Raw genomic sequence first — 20,249 nt, forward strand, 5'->3', positions numbered from 1 at the left:
GGTGATATCCCATTATAAGCTCACATATAAACACAAGAGGGGTATTTTTATTTATTTTTTAATTTAACCAATGTACAACAGGATTTTGTTCCTGTAACAAGGACAAGGGAAAGCAAAGCTATCAGAGCCACACAAGGAATCTTCTGCTATTTATCCAAAGCATAAACAACCGACTGACTTGCCTTTCACAGATCATGTTGTAAACCTTGGTCTTAACCTCATTATGTTATCGCCATGCTGTGACATTGACCAGGCCTGTGCCATTTGCAATTGCCAGTAAAGTGACAGAAGCATTTTCCTCTCAGCTTCCTATCTTAGGCAGTCTATAGTTTTATTCCTAAATGTACGTTATCTGTGTTCTAATGCATAATTGCAGGGATAACAAGCAGAAAGCCTCCATATCAGTTACAACCTCTCATGCAGGCTAACTTTAATTCCCCTCAAACAAGTTCTAATTTTCCTGACTGCACCAAGAGAATACGGAACCGTCCTTTGCACAGGGTCGTGTGTGACTTTTCTTCACTTGCAAATTTAAGCAAAGTCTCAGGAGAGTTTAATAACAGCAAAAAATTTTGCACCCAGTACCGCTCTCTGCCTGTTAGTTAATAGTTTTTCAAGTGAGCACACTGCAGAAGTAAAACATAAGATCTACTGAAGTCAATTTCAAGCATTTGTTATTAGCATGTTATGCTGTTCTGGCATTTTTCTCAAAGCCCGTGACAAAGACGCTGCAGTGGGCATAAAAATACAAAATCCATGGCTTAGTATAAATGTGCATTTGAAAAATGAAAGTGCTTCACAGTCCAATTTACCATCCCTTGGCTTGATAAAAATGGCTTGAGGATTTATAGGAATTATTATTACAGGAAGCCAGATTGCAGAAAACCAGAGTATCTGTGTGGTGTTTGGCCTGAACTTGCAATACATAACAGCTAATCGTGATTCCTCACTCGCACAAAAGGGCAGGAATTATTTATTATACTCTTCTGTATTTGGCTCCAATGCTCATAGTAATTACTGTGGCATCATATCAAATAGGTCTTGCACCTAAAGACAATGCTTATTAAAATGGAGATATGACTATAGCTTACTGGTTTTGTACAGGCAAATGTGGCACCCAACTCTTTAAGACTTCTGTGGCAATAAGTTGCCCTATTTGACCAATGGCTGATCACATCTCTGAAATTCATACAGAGCAATTATTTAACAAAATTTTATTTAGCTATCATTTTTCTACTCTAACAGAGAGAAGGAAAAAAGCCACTCACACGATTCAGAATTCCTTTATCTTCTCTCACTACCCTCTACTCCATTAACTTGCTAAAAACAACCGACTGAATTTTTACCTCAGCCCCCAAAGAAAATACTGTTTGAAAAGTTATGATGAAACCTTAGCAAAGGAATACTTGGACCCTAAAAGGGAAAATTGGCAGCATATTGACAAACTGTTGTTGTGTCACTTTCAGACCTTGGCAAAACCATAACTATCCATCATCTCTTCTGTAGATAGTTTCTTCATGTCTCAAGAAGTTAGGGTTGGCTCAAGAAACAAGGGATATGGGAGTTTCTGTGGTAACTTTACCCCTAAAGAAACTAAGCTGCAAATGGAAATTAATAAAGAGTTCTTATAGATGTTAAAATTTCTTCTGGACAGCCAGGAAGATTCTGTATATGTTTTGTCAGGCTCACACTTCTGCACAGTGTGCACATCTGCGCACACACATTGGAGACGTACACTCCTTTCCTGTTTCATACTATAGCCTCTGGAGCTCTAGACATCATGGCTGTGAAATAAATCTGATGTCAAAATACATGCTTTCAGGTAGAAAAAAAACATTTTAAAAAATAATCAAGTGAATACATCAGTGTTTACAGGAACATACAATGAACCCCAGCTTCTTTCTAGTTGCCTCTTTGGATCTTTGAGAGTAGGGTCCCACAATTCCTGCCGTCTTGATTAACTTTAACTCCAAGTTTCATCTAATCTGCCATCCCATTCAAAAACACTACCAACACATTCTTTCACCCTTATGTCACCTATTTGCCTCCACTCCCCCTCCCTACGGCTCAGTACTTTACTCACTGCTCACAACATACAACTCTTCAAAACTCAGTGAAAAGTTTCAGAATGCAGCACATGACATATGCTCGTAAAGTTTGTTTCCCAACAGCAGAACAAACATGACAAGATATATATATCACCCTGAGTAAAATAAACAAAACCAAAACCCAAACCACACAAACAAAAAATCCCACCAAAACACACCAAACCCAGCAACCACAATCAGGGACTAACAGGAGATCACAGGGCCAAAGGCTCCAGAGCTTGATCATAGAACAGAGTCTTAATTCCACTAGGGGCTAAAATTGCATCCCCTCGTGGGATAATATGTATCCTATTTTCAAATTTTAATTACTTTTTTCATTAAGACCCAATGAACAAAGTGTAGTCAGGCAGATTCCCATTTTACTTTCTTCTCCCCTTGCCTCTGTGAAACAGTTATTTAGATAAATTAACAATGCCTCCTCATCCTCAGGCTATAACGTTTCTAAACTTTTCTGAGATGTTAATGTCTCACTTGGTTGAGGGTTTGTTTTTTTTAAATCCTACTCACAAATAACATGAGTGTTTTGAAAGATTGACCAAATGATGCAAAAAATATCTTGGAAAACAAATTCAAAATAGCAATTCAGATGGCAAGGTTCATATATTTTCTGATAGAAGAATGGTTTCAGTATACCTCACTAGATTGTAAATATACTCCCAACCTAGTATTAGCCAGCAGTCTTCTCAAATAAGGCAAATACCCACACCCAAATAAACCGAAGACAGAGAATCCTTTTTCAACTCTACTTCACTTTCCTCTTTCAACCTTGGAAGTCAGAGCATGCAATAAACAACATACTGTCTTTTATAGCCAAGGAATCAAGTGAATAGGCCCTTCAAAAGAAAATCTAAACAATAAAACATTAATTAAAATCATTTTAAAAATAATAAAAACTTAAGAAGTGCCGTACTGAAGTATTTTAAACATACACACCACAATTCATCATTGTTAACCACTAAGTCAAACTAACAAAGAGATAGCAGCAAAAGAGAAACAAGATCAACTTACGTATTCCGTAAATACAGAGAATAGTTAAAAATTAACAATCACTCATCTCCTCCTGTTACTATTTTTAAACTTCTTCATGGAGATACAGTGGAAAAGCAATACACTGATTTTTTTGTTCTTTTCATTTTGTGGTGGGTTTGGGGCTTTTTATAACACAAAAGTACTGTTCCAGCAAAGTCCTGAAGTTCGCAATTTGTTTTATACAACTTCAAGAGATATTTAATCAAATTACTGGCTTCCAAGAACAGCATGGATCATTTTAATTACAACATCTGACAGCCATCCCAATTATCCCTACTTTGGAAGTACAGCTTTTGTTTTCGTCCTCTGTTGCTCGAAGACTTCTTATGTCTCAATAAATTTTAATCAGGAAATAGCATCCTAACTCTTAAGGTCTGGGAGCAAGTTTTCATCCTGATCCAACTAGACAAGTAGGAAATTTGTTCACATATTTGAGAGGAAGAAAAATGTTTTCTGCTAATTCAGTGAATTGCATTCCAGAGCTGTTTTGTGTTGTTTGCCCTTACTGAACAGAATTCTTTGCTATGACTTCATGCTAAGCCAAAAGTAAACACTCTTGCCTTTTTATATGGACAGCTCTATCCCAACGTACTAACATTAGCGTCAGTGGTGAGAGAGGAAAAGCTATATTCCCCCAACAAGAGGGGAAAAACTAAACAAAACAACCCCACAGGCAAACCCCCAAACCCACAAGCACTGTTCAAGCAGACACCTGTGCCTGTGAAACACAAGTGTTAATGTATTTCCTAGACATCAGTCACCAACAAGCTGTGCTCCTGCGTATCACCAGAGAGGAGGACAGTAACAATTCCACAATGGCGCATGGTAAGACATGATTAACAGATTTCTCCTGCAAATACATACAGTTTAAAACTTACCACCACTTTTGCAGCATGCAGAAATTTCTTAAACAAAACATCACATACAGCACCCGTGCAATTTTTGGAACATTCTTTTCTAAAGCCAGCTCAACTGAAACAGGTGCTAACATGAATACAGGAAACACAAAACTCAAAACCAATTTTTATCTTACTATGTTCTCATCTTTGGTGGATATATTTATGTTTCCTAGCATCAACAGTCCCTCTGGTCACTTTTTAAAAGGACTTTCAAAATAGTAAGACTAAACATCATAAAGGACTTACCAGATTGGAATTGGTGGCATTGGAATCATCTTCTGGAAAGGGGATATAGATAGCTAAGGCCACACAATTGGCAAAAATAGTCAGTAAAATAATTATTTCAAATGGTCTGAGGAATGGAGTTAAGGAAATTTTTCCAAAATGTGCACATACAAATTAAAAAATAAATAATAATAATAATAATAAAAATTTATAACAATTCTGTTTAAAGAAAACATTCCAAACCCCTTATATTCTGAAAAGAAACATATGCCTTTTTAAGTGCTTTTTGGAACTCCCAGCCAAGAATCTTCCTAATATGTCAAAAGCAGTGTGGGCCAGTCGCGTGCCAGAGTAAACACAGATTTCTTAAAAGTTTTTTCTTCTTTTATTTATTTAGATTGCATTTTCCCTATTTTCCCTCAAGTGTGGCTGTACTATTTTTAATAGCAGAAGCCTGTTCTAGAAGGACTGTCATCTTTCCTCTTACGAGGAAACAAACCCTGAAATAATTTTAACCAGAGTTTTTTAGATTTTCTTGTATTTTTTCCCTCTTTCTTAATCTCTCTCTTATATCTGAAAGTTAAATGCAGGAGCCCAAGAAATTCCTGCATGTGTTCAGTTAGAAGATGTTTAAATGATGAACAAGTTTGTTAAGGGGAAAAAAAGTGCTTTGTCAAAAAATGTGCTTATACTGCACGTTGCCATGTATATTATCTTTACTTAAAAATTATTTGAAGGCGTATTTCTTTTTCTTTTATTTTCATTTCATTTGGAATCATAGGGAATACAAACATGCCTAAACGGTATATTAGAGGCACCAGGAAGCAAAATGCTCCTTATGACAGAGGGACCAGGACCAACGCGGGGGCATTTCAGCCAAGAATCAACTTTGTTAGGGAAAAAAACCAAAAAGCCAAATATTTGGGATGTTCAACAAATGAATCCTGCACAACCTTGATGCCCCACTGACAGTCCACTGGAATCAAAGGGCATTTTTCTACTAATTTGTTGGCACTGTACTTCATCTACTTTGGTGGATGAGTCAACTTTAGTTGCTGTGAAGTGTCTCCAAACTCAGAGAGACCAGATTTACACTCTGTCTATGTTTACTTGCCTGCAAGAATATCCTGGAGGCTAGATCTGGGATAACTCACCAGTACCCTAGAGAGGAATGAAGAGTGGGACAGGACAGGGAGAATGCCAAGTGTAACCTGTGCCACAGATTGCATTTGAGCATGAATTTGTCCACCATGGGACTGGCTGTGCAGCATTGCCAAACATCAACACAGCGTGAATGATTTTGGTCAGCAGACTACTTTTCTCAGCAGGTTTTAGCAGGGCAGAGATAGAGATCAGGATGTGCAGCAGCCTGAACTGCAAGATAGACACAAATATCAGGCACCTGACTACTACGTATGATCAGATAATGTTCTATATTTCACATATGGAAGAGTCAAAGGGTTCCAAACTCACCAGATTACTGTGCTCAAACCTGTGAATAATAGGAGAGATATGGTAATATGGAGGAAGAAGAGTAGATCAGAGTATGTGGATTACATGTGAAATCAATAGGACTTCTCAGATACCTCAGGCTCTCTATATAGTCTTTATTGCATAAAGACCTAAATGTCCATAGGTTTTACTTCTCCTAATCACTTTTTTCCTAGACTTTTTCATTTTGGCAGGATTATTATCTATTGAATTATCACTGTCTGTGCTTTTTTTAAAAAACAACAATTCTCTTCTTGCACTGCATAAATAAAATGGTATTAAATCTACAAGTACACTCCACACTTACAGGAATTTAAATACACAGCTAAATCTTTGCAAAATAAGGTAATTACTTCATTTCAATTTTTTCTTCTATGCAATTGATTGCACCTTCAGGCTCTTAATGCTATAATGTTTGGGTAAGAAACACCACAGAAGTACCATTTGATGTTTCTTTAATATCTACCATGCTTAGACTTTAGTGGTTCAGCAAATTAAGCTAAGCTTCTCTTAGTAGTTTTTAGGAATTAGGAAAAGTCAGAGTATCGACTAAAATTAAACCTTATCAAAAGCCTTTGATATTGTTACTTGAAGTGTATCATGTTTATAAACACTAGATGTCCAATGAGCAGTGCTAATAGTAAAAGTATACTTCCATCAACTCACCTAAAACCAAACCAAAGAAAATAATGCAAGCATCAGCATCTTTGGGTTGCTTTAATCGCATTATTTAGTCCTCTCTTGATCTCAGCAGTGCTGTATCCTGTTTTACAACACATCATTCATTGCTGATCTCATTCATTTGTCAAATGTCACCCTGTGTTCTTTCTCTAAAGACATGTGGTTACTGGGGTTCTGGCAAGTAAACCAATATTCAGCTTCATGCTGTTAGTCATCATCCATCATCTTATGCTTAAAGTATCAGAGCTATGCCAGAAGAGATAAAAAGTAACAAATTTGATCAGGGGGAATTAAAAATTAGCATCTGAAAAAGAAAAGAATAGGCAGGTAGGTAGTTTAAGGACATCTAAGAATTGACAAGAACATTTTTAACACGTTCTTCATCTGGAAAATATGTCCATGTCAGCAAGACCTAACATACTTATATCCTGTTTTCATCTTTCTAACAACCTGCCCGACCCCCAAAGGAATGATATTATGACATTGTCTTAAATGTCATCATTCATTTTTTATCATATTAACTACTGGCAAGCTCTGCATTGTCTTCTCTTGACGTGCTTATCTGTCCCTAACAACATGCTTTTCCTTTCGTGCTTACTGAAGAACCCCATTACCCTGTGATTTACTGACAATTACAGTTCAGGGTTAGTCTTGGTTTCTCTTTGGGGTGGTGAGGGAGGTATATTTTATGTCAGCTTGTGTTTCACAATGAATTCTCAAATTCCAGCTTGTGCTGATCAGACTTGGGTGACTAAAAAGGCTCGTTCCTTCCACGTGATGAAGCCAATGGCCAAACTCTCACTGATTTTGCAAGTGAAGCAGCACTGACCCTTACATTCTGCAGTTCTGTGTGAGTGGTTATCATCTATCATCTCTGACAGTCTGTCTCTTGTTCAGACTACAAGATCTGGCCCTGTACTGTATTGCACATGTTGCAGGATTACTTAAACTGTAAGCTTCCAGATAACTAGTATCTCTTACCATACATTATTGAGCCTTATTAGTTTAAGTGGAATTCCAAGATAATCAACAGGCCTTTGCCCTGTCGCAGGGTCTTAGCACATACGTCTGGGGGTTTTATCTCCTCCTTTTATCCCATTCTTTTCTCCATGCTGTAGAAAGTGTGATGCCACACACTTAACCAAAAAAGTGTGATTCAAAGTACCAGCACTGTTTAACTGGTGGCACCTCTTTAAGGCCTGAAGGAAAAAAAAGAAAAAAAAAAAAAAGACAGCAGCTGCTATCAATCCTGTAGAGTCAGTTCAATTCTGGCCTCAGATACTGTGGGTATCTCCCATCAATTTCAGACTGGGCCACATGTTTTTAAAAGAGCAGAATTCAACCCCTAACCTTTATCATTTAAACTTCGAGCTGTTTCTTACACAAGGGTATAGTTAAGGCTCCAGTCCGAAACTTCATCTTTTCCCCCCAGCATCAATGATCTCAGTTAAGACATCAAAAACTATTTGTGTACTTTACGTTCCCAGCGGCGCCTTTCATCTTAATGTATTGATTTCTTCACACTTATGAATAGTGCCTGGTGCACACAAACAATTTGCTGTTTTCCAAATGAGAACATCAAAAAGGATATTTCCATTCGACGATGCTGATGCATGCCCTCCGGATGGGATTTTTCAGTGTTAAACACAACAGTGCCCGGGGAGGACGTGTAGCTGTGGTGGTACCCTGTTTTTTCTGTTTCCCATACTGCTGCCGTTTTCTCTGCGTGGAGCTGGCTGTGGATATTGTTGCATTGCCAGCACTACCCATCAGTTTGGCTTGCCTGGCAGCATCAATTGCAGCTTGCCAGGACAGAGCTGCCCCAGGAGTAGGGATATGCTCTGGGGCAAGCCCTGCAGCTGCATTGGCGTTCATGTTGGCATGAGCTGGACGGGGACTCCCATAGTTGGAACCTGTGAAAGGGAAAAAAAAAAGAAAAAAAAAAAAAAGACCAACAAAAAACCCCATAAATTTGTGAAGACATTTTTCAAACAGCATAAAGTAATGTTTTTTTTATTTTAAATCTTGAATATCAGTACAATCAAGAGCTAAAGTTAAGTGTAGGGTATCTGTTTACTACCAACTTGTTCTTTAAACTCTTCATTTTAAAGTATATATTAATTTGCAGTCATTCATCTTGCAACAGTCTTCCAACAAGACCCAGTGGATACTGAGCTGTTAGAAGTGCCTCCAATCAATACCATCTCCAGGGATTCACAGAAAAGAAACTGGTCTTTTCGGTTTTTTTCCATCCGCACATTTTGCAAACAGTTGAAAGCTCAAAATAAGCTCATGACATTATCATGCAGACATGCAGCACTGTGCTGCATGTACATGGCAAAGCACCCAAATGAGATTGCAAAGTCCTATCATAAAACCCCTTACATTTTCAATGTTACCTGAAGGTAAAGTGTTGTAAAACAATGAGCTCAATTCTCTCCACAACAGCACATATGTATAAGCCTAAGAACAGCCTGACTCAAAAGGTCCGCTGAAGCAGGAACTGGAACACAAAGGAAGGGTTCATGGCTTTGGTGCTCTATAGGATGCGTGCAGGTAATTTAGGTCAATCAACACATATTTACAAACTGGAACTGATTTATTTTTATCCTGATAAGTTGATTTTAAGATTGAAACTATTAACTATTTAACTATTGAAATCAATGTTGTAACCCTTACTCAAGAAGCATGTATTAGCATGACTGCTCAGACCTAGCAATCCCAAGATTTGCACCTCCTTAATCCAAAGCTGAGGGACTACACACTTTTACCCAATCATAGTAATAGAATATATATGTCAGGTGACATGTGACTGATATTAGGAGGTCTTAGCAATATGTGAAAATGAAAGTCACCCTTTCGAGCAATTGATACATTGTTTCAGTAAAGACAGCTAAATCACCTATACTTCTTCAATGAGGTGTTTTCAAGGACTTGAATTAAAGCCTCAGTCACTTCAAACTGAGTGAATTTTGAAACTTCTAAACAAATTCCCTTACTCTTTGGAGTATGCTTCAATTGAGGTATGTGAGAACCTGTAAAAGATTAACTGAATTTTGCCACAGATACTTTGTAGAAGAAAATAGTCCAGTTTGGAAAAGTCCAACATAAAATCTGCACAAAGTCACAACAGCAATCTTTAATTAGGAAGAATGTCTTATTTAAGACATGTCCTATTTAAGAGCCTTCTTATCTTTTTGTGGACTTACAAGTTTGCCTCTTGATCGTATGTTGAGATAAAGGTAAAAAGAAATCCAAAAGGTCTGCTCTGCAGATCTTACACAGGCTATGAAACCCAAGTTCAGTTTCAAAACACTGCACACTCAAAAGACTGTGCTTCCTCTTACATCTGACCAACAGAGTCTGTGCTTCAGAAAAAAGCACATATGCAAGAGGCAGATAGTAAAAACTCTGTAAAGGAGTTTAAATACTTTTTATTTCAAAGCAAGTTCATTCTACTATTGACCATATTTCACTTTAATATAGAAATATGGTGGCACTAAATAGATCAGATTTATCTAGATCTTACAAGCTAATGGACAGAGCAAACAAAAGACCATGTGACACTTTTCCTTAATGATGAAACACATTCAAAACCAGGGAACTGGCAAACTTTTCTTGAAAAGAAATAATTGTCCAAGATGCGTATTTCATAGCTGGATGTGCAGTGCCAAGATATCACAGCAATGCCTGCACTGCAAATGAATTAAAGCAGGTAAAATAAATGCAATCACGCCGACACGCAGAGTGAACGGGATATGCCTCTACCTAGAAAGCGTGCAAGATTTTAAAATTCATCTCACTGAATCACAAGGAAGGACACGATAGAGTCAGATGTTATTTTATGTCAGTCGTTGCCATAAGATTTCCAGGCTGTTACAGTTTCATTGCACAGCACGGAAATCTAGAGCTTGCCTCTGCTCACTGAAAAACCTCCTAGTTGTAAACCAGCCAAAGGAAGCTGGTGAATAACATGACTCTGATATGTGAAAGAGAAAGCTGAAAGAAACAAGAAACGGGAAATAGTTAAATCACATCCCTCAGATTTTGAAACTGAAGAAAGAGAGCTTTCAGAATCACACCGGCTAAGCAGATTTCCTCGATGAAGCGGGCAATCAACTGGCAGACAAACTTACTTAGTTTTCTAAGACTAAGCATATTGTATACAGCACTACTCATGGGACAGATATTTATTTTCAGACTAGTTCCAGATGCAGTTTTTGTCTTTAGCATCCATTTGACCTCCCTAGCCTGAGGCATGCTGGAAAGAAAGAATAAATTACTCTAATTGTTCTCCAACTCCAGCTCTTCTTTAATACTGACCCATCAGAGTGGACAAGAAAGATGCGTGTGGTTTCCAGTAAAAGCAGACTTGCTGATCCATTGCCACCGTGTTCTTATCATGCTGACTAGACCATGCAGGTCCTGAAAATAAACAGCTGCTGCATCTTAATGAAGACTTTTCTGCAATTTGGGAATGTGTCAAGCTTCTCCATTATTATTGCTTATTAGTTAGGCTTCACATGAGAATTCAAGTCTGTGCATTTAGACTTCGATGTGCCAGCAAAGTTAAGGACACAACTTCAGGTGGTTTCATTGCTTTTGCTTCTACCACAATCATCAGTCATAATAAAGTGCTTTGTCTCAAATTAATTTCAGAAGATGAGTCAGTAATGATAGATTATTATTAACAAATACTACGAATATTGATTACTGATAAGGATCTCTCTGTTTTATGAAACCCAGAGACTGCAGACTCATCCCTAACTAATGGATGTGACAAATTACTTGATCTACAGACAGTTTATAGAAAGAGCTTAAATTAAAGAATGAAGCTCACACAGCTTCACAGAAAGTACATTCAAGAACTGAGCAAAATATTTTCAAAGACAGCATAGCCAAACTTTCAGGGAAAATTAAATTCTACCCTACAATTTAAATTCTTAGTGTTAATTCCTAGGAGGTAAGCGGAACACAATTCATACTGAATTTGTGAGGCACCAGGCTAAATTTCACCTATAGCAATCATTTCTCCCCACCGCAAAACTTTTCTGTAACCTGAGAGCTGCAGTTACTGGATTCACTACTTTCATTTTGCAACGTAGCAGTTAAAATATTTCACTCAATTTCCCCTCTACAAAGAAAGTTTCACGATATCTAAATCACTTTAATCATATTTGTTTAGACTGTAATTAAGCTGGAAGTTGACCAGAAGTGGTAAATGGAGATTCAGTCCCCACCCAAATGCAGTAACTCACTAAACACTGTGATCCACAGTATCATCACCCTGCTAATCCCTACCACCCTTTAGAAAGAATTTGTACTGTTGACTATGTCCAGCTGGTGCACAAAACTTCTCTCTCAAGTAGTTCTGTGCTACAGATCATTGGCATAAGCATTTGAATAATAATTAAACATAAAATTCCATATAACTAGACAAATCCGATTACAAAGTCTCTGGGACTTTTATTTCTGAAAAAATGTGAAGTGGCAGAACTACTTCAAATGGAAAGTAAGAAAGGCTTAAGTGAGAGATGCCTAACAAGAAACATGTAGAATAACACACACATACACAGACACAGACACACACACACACACACACAAAGTCAATGCATGAGATAATCAATTATTAAGGGGAAGAATGTGGAAATCATTTATCCATTAGCCAATGGAAAAAGGAGAGCAGTTGATAGATGATTGTAAGAAGGCTTGTTACATGACCTTTTTGCATCAACTTTTATGAAAGAAAAAAAAATCAGGACGCAGGTGACTAGCAGAATTAATCCCAAAACAAAAACAGGTATCATTTCCAACTGTAAAAGGGAAACAAGTTCTTAGATAATGTCTTAGATAAAGTACGTAAATAATGTCACAGAATGGTAGGGGTTGGAAGGGATCTCTGGAGATCATCTAGACCAACCTCCCCATGAAAGCAGGATCATCTAGAGAGAGTTGCACAAGACTGTGTCCAGGCAGGTTTTGAATATCTCCAGACAAGGAGACTCCAAACCCTCTCTGGGCAGTTTGTCCCAGTGCTCTGCCACCCTCACTCAGCGTGAAGTTTTACCTTGTGTTGAGGTAGAACTTCCATCGTAGAACTTCCATCTGTTCCAGTTCATGCCCATTGTCCCTTTCCCTGTCACTGGGCACCATTGAGAAGAGTCTGCCCCCATAGATATTTATAAACCTTTAGATATTTATAAACAATTATAAGAGCCCCTCACAGTTTTCTCCAAACTAAACAGGCCCAGCTGTCTCAGCCTTTCCTCATGAGATGCTCCCGTCCCCTAATTATCCTTGCAGCCCTCCACTGGACTCTCCAGTAATTCCATGCCTGTCTTGACCTGGGGAGCCCAGAACTGGACACAGTACTCCAGATGTGGCCTCACTAGGGCAGAGTGGAGGAGGAGAATAACCTCCCTTGACCTGCTGGCCATGCATGTCCATTGTTTCAACTACTTAGGTACTGCATCCTAGAATATATTAAAGAGTTTTCTCAACAGTTAGTTGCTGGCTTGAGCTCATGCTAAACAGGGGAGATCTGAGAGGACTGAGAAAGGGTGAATGGAGATGCCAGTTCAAAACGTGGGAAGGGGGGAAATTTAAAGACAGCTGAACTTCAGTCTCCAGAAGAAAATCTGGAACAAGTAGAATCAACAAATGCCAGCAAATACTTGGAGGACAAGGAAGAAAACAGCAGTAAACATGGATCTATCATGAATACATCCCGACAAGGAAAAGTAATTCCTTCCAGAACTGAATTACAGAAATCATGGGCAAGACGGAAGCAGTGGATGCCATGTCTCCTGACTTTATTAATAGTTTTATGAGGTCAAGTAAGACAATTTCACAAGGATGCTAGAGACATAACAAGCAAGAAAAGAACTGCTATAACATGACAACAAAAGCAATGGATGCCTGAGAGCTGTTATCATTGGTATACAGTCTAAATTGGAGGATGTGTCATATGGAGACACCCGAGTGCTTGCCCTAGATCTGAATCTGTTCAATTTTTTCATTAATGATCTGGATGATGAAATGGTGGTGTTATTAAAGCAGGAGGTAACTATGAAGCTGGGAGGTAAAGCAAACACAGTGAAGGACAGGATTTGAATTAAAAATGAACTTCATGAATTGGAGAAAATGTCTTAAAAATAGAATGGAGTTCTGCAGGGACAAATGCAAAATATTTAAGCAAAATTAATCATCTGCCCAAATTATTTTCAGAAAAGCCTTGGGAGTTACATTGGATCCCCAACAGAACAGAAGTTGATATTGTCATACTGCCTTCTTCCCACAAAATGCAATGTAGTATGTAAACAGAGATAAAATCTATGCAAAACTACAAGTAATGCTACTCTCTTCAGCTCAGCGTTGGCAGGGCTTCAGCTGAAATACAAAGGGCAGTTTCAGGTTCCACACTTTAGCAAAGATGTGGCTCAGTTCAGGCTGCCCAGAAGAGAATGAGACCAACCAAAGACCTAGAAAACATGAGCTATGATGCGAGGTGATAGAAATGGGAATGCCAGAACTTGGGCTGATGCTCCTGATAACAGTTTTTAAATGTGTGTACATATATATATTTGTATATTTTATATATACATACATATGTATGTTTTTAATGTATATTTATAGATAATCTCTCTCTGTATTATTACAAAGAACAGAAAGGGAATATCTATCACCATACAGTGAAAAAGCAGATGAAACGTCTTGCATGCAGTAAGAAAAATTCAGGATGTACCTTAGGAAAACATTTTCTAACCATAGAGACATGAAAGCACACCTACTCACTTCCTAGACTGGTGGCAGTACCTGCCATACTTTGGGTCTATTCTACCAGGCCAGAAAAAACATTTCTCCAGAATTACACACATGAAACGATTTGTAGTGAGTAGTAGTTTCTTATGTTAATCTAAAGTAAGTTTGACCAGAAGGCCGGCCTTTGCACAGAAAGCTTATGTATTTCTTCCATCAGTTGATCAATCAAGAGACACCTCTCTGACTAAACCCTGCTTCACTAAAACTTTTACATCTGTACATTGTAAGACTTCTATATATATGCTTATCACTCTGTGAGGGAAAAGATGAAGGCTCCTCATTCTGATTCACTCGAAATTTTATCTTGGAATCACAGAGTGGTTTGGGCTGGAAGGGACCTCAAAGATCATCTAGTTCCAACCCTCTGCCATGGGTGGGGACATACTACACTAGACCAGGTTGCCCAAAACCCCATCCAACCTGACCTTGAACACTACCAGGGAGTGGGCAACCACAGCTTCTTTAGGAAACGTTTCCAGTGTCTTACTACCCTAAGAGTGAAGAATTTCTTCCTAATATCTAATCTAAATCTTCTCTCCATCTTAAACCCATAACTTCTTGTCCTATCACCTTCATAAACAGCCACTGTCCATCTTTTCTATAGGCCCCTTTTAGGTACTGGAAGGCTGCTCTAAGGTCCTCCTGGACCTTTCTCCATGCTGAACAAACCCAACTCTCTCAGCCTGTCTTCATAGGAGAGGTGCTCCAGCCCTCTGATCATCTTCATGGCTGTCCTGTGGACCTGCTTACACGGGTTCTTTTACTGGGGAGCCCAGAGCTGGGCACCTTACACCAGGTGGGGGTCTCACAAGAGCAGAATAGGGAGGTATAATCACTTCCCTTAACATGGTTACGCTTGTTTTGATGCAGTACAGGATATGGTTGGCTTTCTGGGCTGCAAGTGTGCATTGACAGCTCATGTGGAGCTTTACATCAGTCAACACTCTCAAGTCCCTCTCCTCAGGGAAAGGCCTCCTGGCACTTTTGCTTAACTTCCTCTTGGAAAAGCATCATTCTGGAGCTTACAGGTGGTTATCCTTGAATTCTGGTCAGCTATCTTGGGTCCTTCTTTCTTTCAGGGCTTAGTCCTATGGTACTCTACCACTCAGGTCCCTGAAGGGGTTGAAGTCTGCTCTCCGGAAGACCAGTATAGTGAGCTTGCATTGCACCCTCCTCACTGCCCGTGAGGATCTTGAACTCTACCATTTCATGGTCACTGCAGCCAAGGCTGCCCTTGAGCTTCGCATTCCCATACCAACCCCTCCTTGTTGGTGAGGACAAGGTCTGGCATAGCACCTCTCCTCATGGCTTCTCTATTACTTGGAGGAGGAAGTTGTCATCAATGTATTCCAGGAACTTTCTGGATTGCTTGTGCCCTACTGTGTTGTTCCTTTAACAGATATTGGGGTGGTTGAAGTCCCCCGTGAGAACCAGGGCTTGTGAACATGAGACTGCTCCTGTCTATAGAGGGCCTCATGCACTTGGTCTCCCTGGTCATGCAGCCTGTAGCAGACCCCCACTATAGCGTTCCCTATTCCTCTGGTTTTAAAAAGTCACGCTGCAAGTGTATTTTTCTAAAAGTCTTTCAGTTATTTGTATGAGAATGCAATCTTTTCTGGAAATATTAATTAATTTTTCAGTTGACATATCTGGAAATCTCCAATAGAAAAATTCTGAGCTGTACACACATAAAACTCACTTTCTTTAAAGCATGATTTGGATGTTGTTCCTCATTTACCTTTAAAAAAATAAATTGACAAGATATTAATTCTGGCAGCTAACTGCTTTTTTTTTTTCCAAAAAAGAAGATTTTTCTGGAGGTAATTTGTAAGTAGATACAGGAGTTATAATGAAAGTTGGATTGCAACCTGAACTGTGGCCTTTTCTATAATAAAATTTATAATATACACATACACTTTTAAACATCATGTCAGATTAAAATACAGTGTGCAGTTGTTAGCCCAGATAAGAGAGTTAAAGAATTTTTCCTGTAAATTGTTTTGGGGCTTCAGAACACACACATAAAAGATACATGATTTAAGACAGTTCGTTTGCCATAGTTGAGACTAAACATTTTTTAAAATCTAAACAAAAAAATCTTATTCAAGAACCATACTTCATTTGAAACTAGATCTTTGTTTTCCTTTATCTCCTCCCGCAGAGATTGGGGGTTTTTTTGCTGCATACCATTAACATAATAAGATGCAGTGAGCTACCAGCAATGTGAAAAAACAAGACCATTGCAATGAAGAGAGTAAGTGCACAAGCTCCTCTCCAAGTATTGAATGCCTCCAAGTTAAATATTTATGCTTGAAAATTAGCTACAGGCATTGCATGGTAAGTAATTGTTAACTTTACCAACACTGTTTAGATTTTTAATTTTCTGAGAAAGGAACAGACTTTTAATGTATATTGGTAGAACACCCAACAGAAATGATTCCTGGCTCACAAATAAGGCACAACAAGAATACAAGCAATAATACTTCCCTACCAAGACTGGAATAAATCATGGGACAATTCTTCCCTTAAGAATCCTTTTTGATTTCTTGAAATGCTTCTGGTGGCACCTAGATTAAAGTCTCAGAAATCAAGCCAGGAAACACTTTTCCTTCAACCGTAGCTCACCGAAGTATTTATAAAGCTAAAAAATAGCAGTAGAGAACTAGTGACGTAAAGATCTTTTTTACTAATAATAGTATTTGTACTCATCTCAAAAAAAGCCTGAGAGAACCCAATTAACCGTGTATTTGAGTGAATGGCTAGTAAGAGCTTTTACATAAAATGGTAGTTCTGCTGTGATAATGCAATCTCCCACAGAACACAAAGCAGAAAGGCATTTCTAACACCAAATGGCATTGAAATTAAAAAACAAAGTCCCTCACTTGAGGTAGTTATAGATGTATGTCTCCTGGTATAGTGCATTAACACACCTTTTTGAAGTGTTTTAGGGTACCTATCAGTACAAGACCTTTGCAGTAAGATGCATGTATGTCATAGGTGAGTTTCTTGGAAGGACAGCATGCTTATCGGACAAACTCCAGGCACATCAAGTGGAGACACCAAGAGAGAGTTTCCTTGCTTAAATGCATATTTTTGCATTACTGTTCTCTGAGGGTGGCAAGACATTGGTGTTCTAGGCCAGATTGGATGGGGTTTTAGGCAACCTGGTCTAGTAGAGGGTGTCTCTGCCCATGGAAGAGTGACTAGAATGAGGTGATCTTTGAGGTCCCTTCTGACTCAAACCATTCTGTGATTCTATGACTCATCTAAATTAATATTACCACCATTAAGGATACTGGGATCAAGCACATCTTTGGTAAAATTTCTTTGATTTCAGTAACATTCCTCTGGAGATTAACTGTAACTCAATAGATCGGATTCTTCTGACAAGATTGTCAACCTAAGAGCTCGTCATTTTCTCATTGGTGAATGATTACTCTTCACTTAGTGAGTAATCCAAATATAACTTTTTTCACAGAAATGAAGCTCTTACAGGTTTAAAATAATCTTTACTGTATTAGCTGGTCTCCAGATCTCCTTTATCTAAGAACACAGAGTGGGATATAAATATTTTATGGAAGTAACCTAACCCTAAGTTTAATCACACATCAAATTTAAGTGGATTAAATGAGATTATGTGACTCACACTTAGGTGTGGGGAGTACGTGTCTCTGTGCAGAAGGTACAGAGGAACTCTGTATCTGCTTTTGGCCCAACTCTGAATCTGCTTTTGGGCAAAACATGTAGCAAAATTTGAAAAATATGTACAAATCTAAATAATTCTATAATAATTGAATATATAATTCAATTATATAATAATTAAAATCTTGCTATTTCAATGATTCTTCATTCTAGAAAAATTAATCACAATTTTTTCACAACTCATAGTATTCTCAATCCAGAAATAGCAGCCTGTTCCCAGTTACATCAGGTAGATGACTAAAAAGAACAAACTGATCTCTGTATAGGTCTGCGTCTGAGTTACATACAATCCGGATTTCAATAAAAAGATACATGCACAGAAACCAACAAATCAAAACAAAACAAAAAATCCTTTAGCATCCAGATCTAAATAGAGATTTGCCCTGATAAAAAAAGTACACCGTGCAATTCTTACAGCTGTTTTTTGCTTCCTTTTGCTGTTTACACAGTCAGCATTGAGCTGCACAAATCCAGACAGCAGGCAGAGTTTATTGGAAAGGGCTTAGCAAGTGTCTAAGAGTACATATCTGACCTTCCCAGAGCAGCCACAAGTACTCCCTGTTAGCCCTCCCTCCCAGTGGCGATACCCACGTTACGAAGCCATTAATCCAAGTTATCATATAATAGCTTAGGTTAAACCCCTCCTTTTCAGCCCCCTCAAAGTGGTCAAATTTCATCAACCCCTTTGGCACCATACTCTGTACCACTACTACTGTCTCTGAGTCTGTGGGTAGGGTTTCAAGGACTGACCACAGCAGGCACCCAAATCAAAGGCTCATTCAGGTGTTAAGCATATAACTTAAGAGGACAGTATATAACTACTTTTTAGGGATACCTGCTACGTTAAACTTTGTGGAAACCAGACATCCGTAAATCACGTCATTAGCACCCACACAAAACAGAGTCACCTAAAAACTATTTGTTGCTTTTCAGAAAGGCAAAACTTAGAATTTATTTTAAAGGGCATTTATCTAATTTTAGATTGTGCATGCAATATCCTAATAAATTAAAGATGCACTCCCTTTTTGAAATGCAGGCAGTTTCAAAGGAAAGGTATTAAAAGATATTTCAAGTGTCAAAACTGACTTTGATTTCGGTTATTAATCTTAGTGTTCTGAAAACCACATTTTTCTATTTTTAAAATTTTTCCTGCTGCTTGGAGTAAGACCAGTAAAAGCAACTGTAGAGGAAAGTTTTTAAATAGACTACACAAAAAGTTCTACCGTATCCTAAGAATTAAACAAGTGAAAATAGATACTTTTGGTTTTTTCTCCTAATTTCAGTCATCTCACTGATGATGTTTTAATAATTTTAGACCAAATAAAAGTATTCAAACAGGAGGGGTTTTAGTAACTTGGCACTATTAAGATGCTAAAAAGACATCATGAAAAAACAGAAAAATTTGAACAGAGGGAAGGGAAAAAAATACGCTGCCTCAGTCCTTCCTATCTCTCTATTTCCTTTCATCCACAGAATCTCAGGAGAATGCCCCATACGCAACGTGCTCTGCAAAGTAAGGAAAAGGAAGCCCTTGTGAATGTCCATTAAAACAAACCCACAGAAAAATACTAACTACATGCATATAAACCATGCTATGCAACAAAGGAGAACAGTGTCTTGATTCAGTTTCAGTGTGATACTAAAAGGCAATGGGGAAAAAATCATGAAAGAGCCCCAACTGTCCTTTTACTCAAAGTAGATGTGTGCAATCTAGAGGCACTGCAGCATTAACAGATTGAGATCATATTTTTATACTTAGGTACCAAACAATGCAGTAAAATTCTTTCTTCTATCTCTAACGTGCAGACTTTAACATACATTTTTTTACTAGTATCCCCTTGGAGGATGTTTCAAGTCTGAATATAAAGTGTGTGTAGTATTGTCCTGGTTTCACCTGAGGTAATTCTCTTTCTAGAAGCTGATATAGTGCTGCATTTGGGATTTAGGATGAGAACAATATTGATAACACACTGATGTTTTTAATTGTCGTTAAGCAGCCAAGGACTTTCCAGCTTCTCATACTGGCCTGTCAACAAGAAAGTGGGGGGCACCCAAGAAAGGAGGGGACACAGCCAGGACAGCTGGTCCAAACTAGCCAAGGGGATATTCCATATAATGTCATGCTCCATATATGATTGAAGGTTGGACCGGGAGCCAGTGGGTTTGAGAACTGAGAATCAGCTTTGACTGGTGAGCAATTGTGCTGCACATAATTTTGTTTGCATATTCTTTTACCATTATTAGTATTGTTGTCTTCCTTTTCTGGCCTATTAAATTGTCTTTATCTCAACCC

At 38.3% G+C, this 20,249-nt stretch overlaps 1 protein-coding gene across 1 annotated transcript in view; it reads right to left on the bottom strand.

Annotated features, from left to right (window-relative positions):
- CACNA1C (calcium voltage-gated channel subunit alpha1 C) overlaps positions 1-20,249 on the bottom strand; it is a gene marked incomplete at both ends in the record, with an annotated part of 478,476 nt that overhangs the window by 395,755 nt on the left and 62,472 nt on the right. Inside the window, 2 exons of the mRNA XM_084279498.1 lie at positions 4,283-4,388; positions 8,025-8,346. Of these exons, the coding sequence (XP_084135624.1) occupies positions 4,283-4,388; positions 8,025-8,346 (428 nt within the window). The remainder of the gene's footprint in view (positions 1-4,282; positions 4,389-8,024; positions 8,347-20,249) is intronic.

The sequence above is a fragment of the Gallinula chloropus genome, assembly GCF_964237585.1.
Source record: "Gallinula chloropus genome assembly, chromosome: 1".
Taxonomy (NCBI): domain Eukaryota; kingdom Metazoa; phylum Chordata; class Aves; order Gruiformes; family Rallidae; genus Gallinula; species Gallinula chloropus.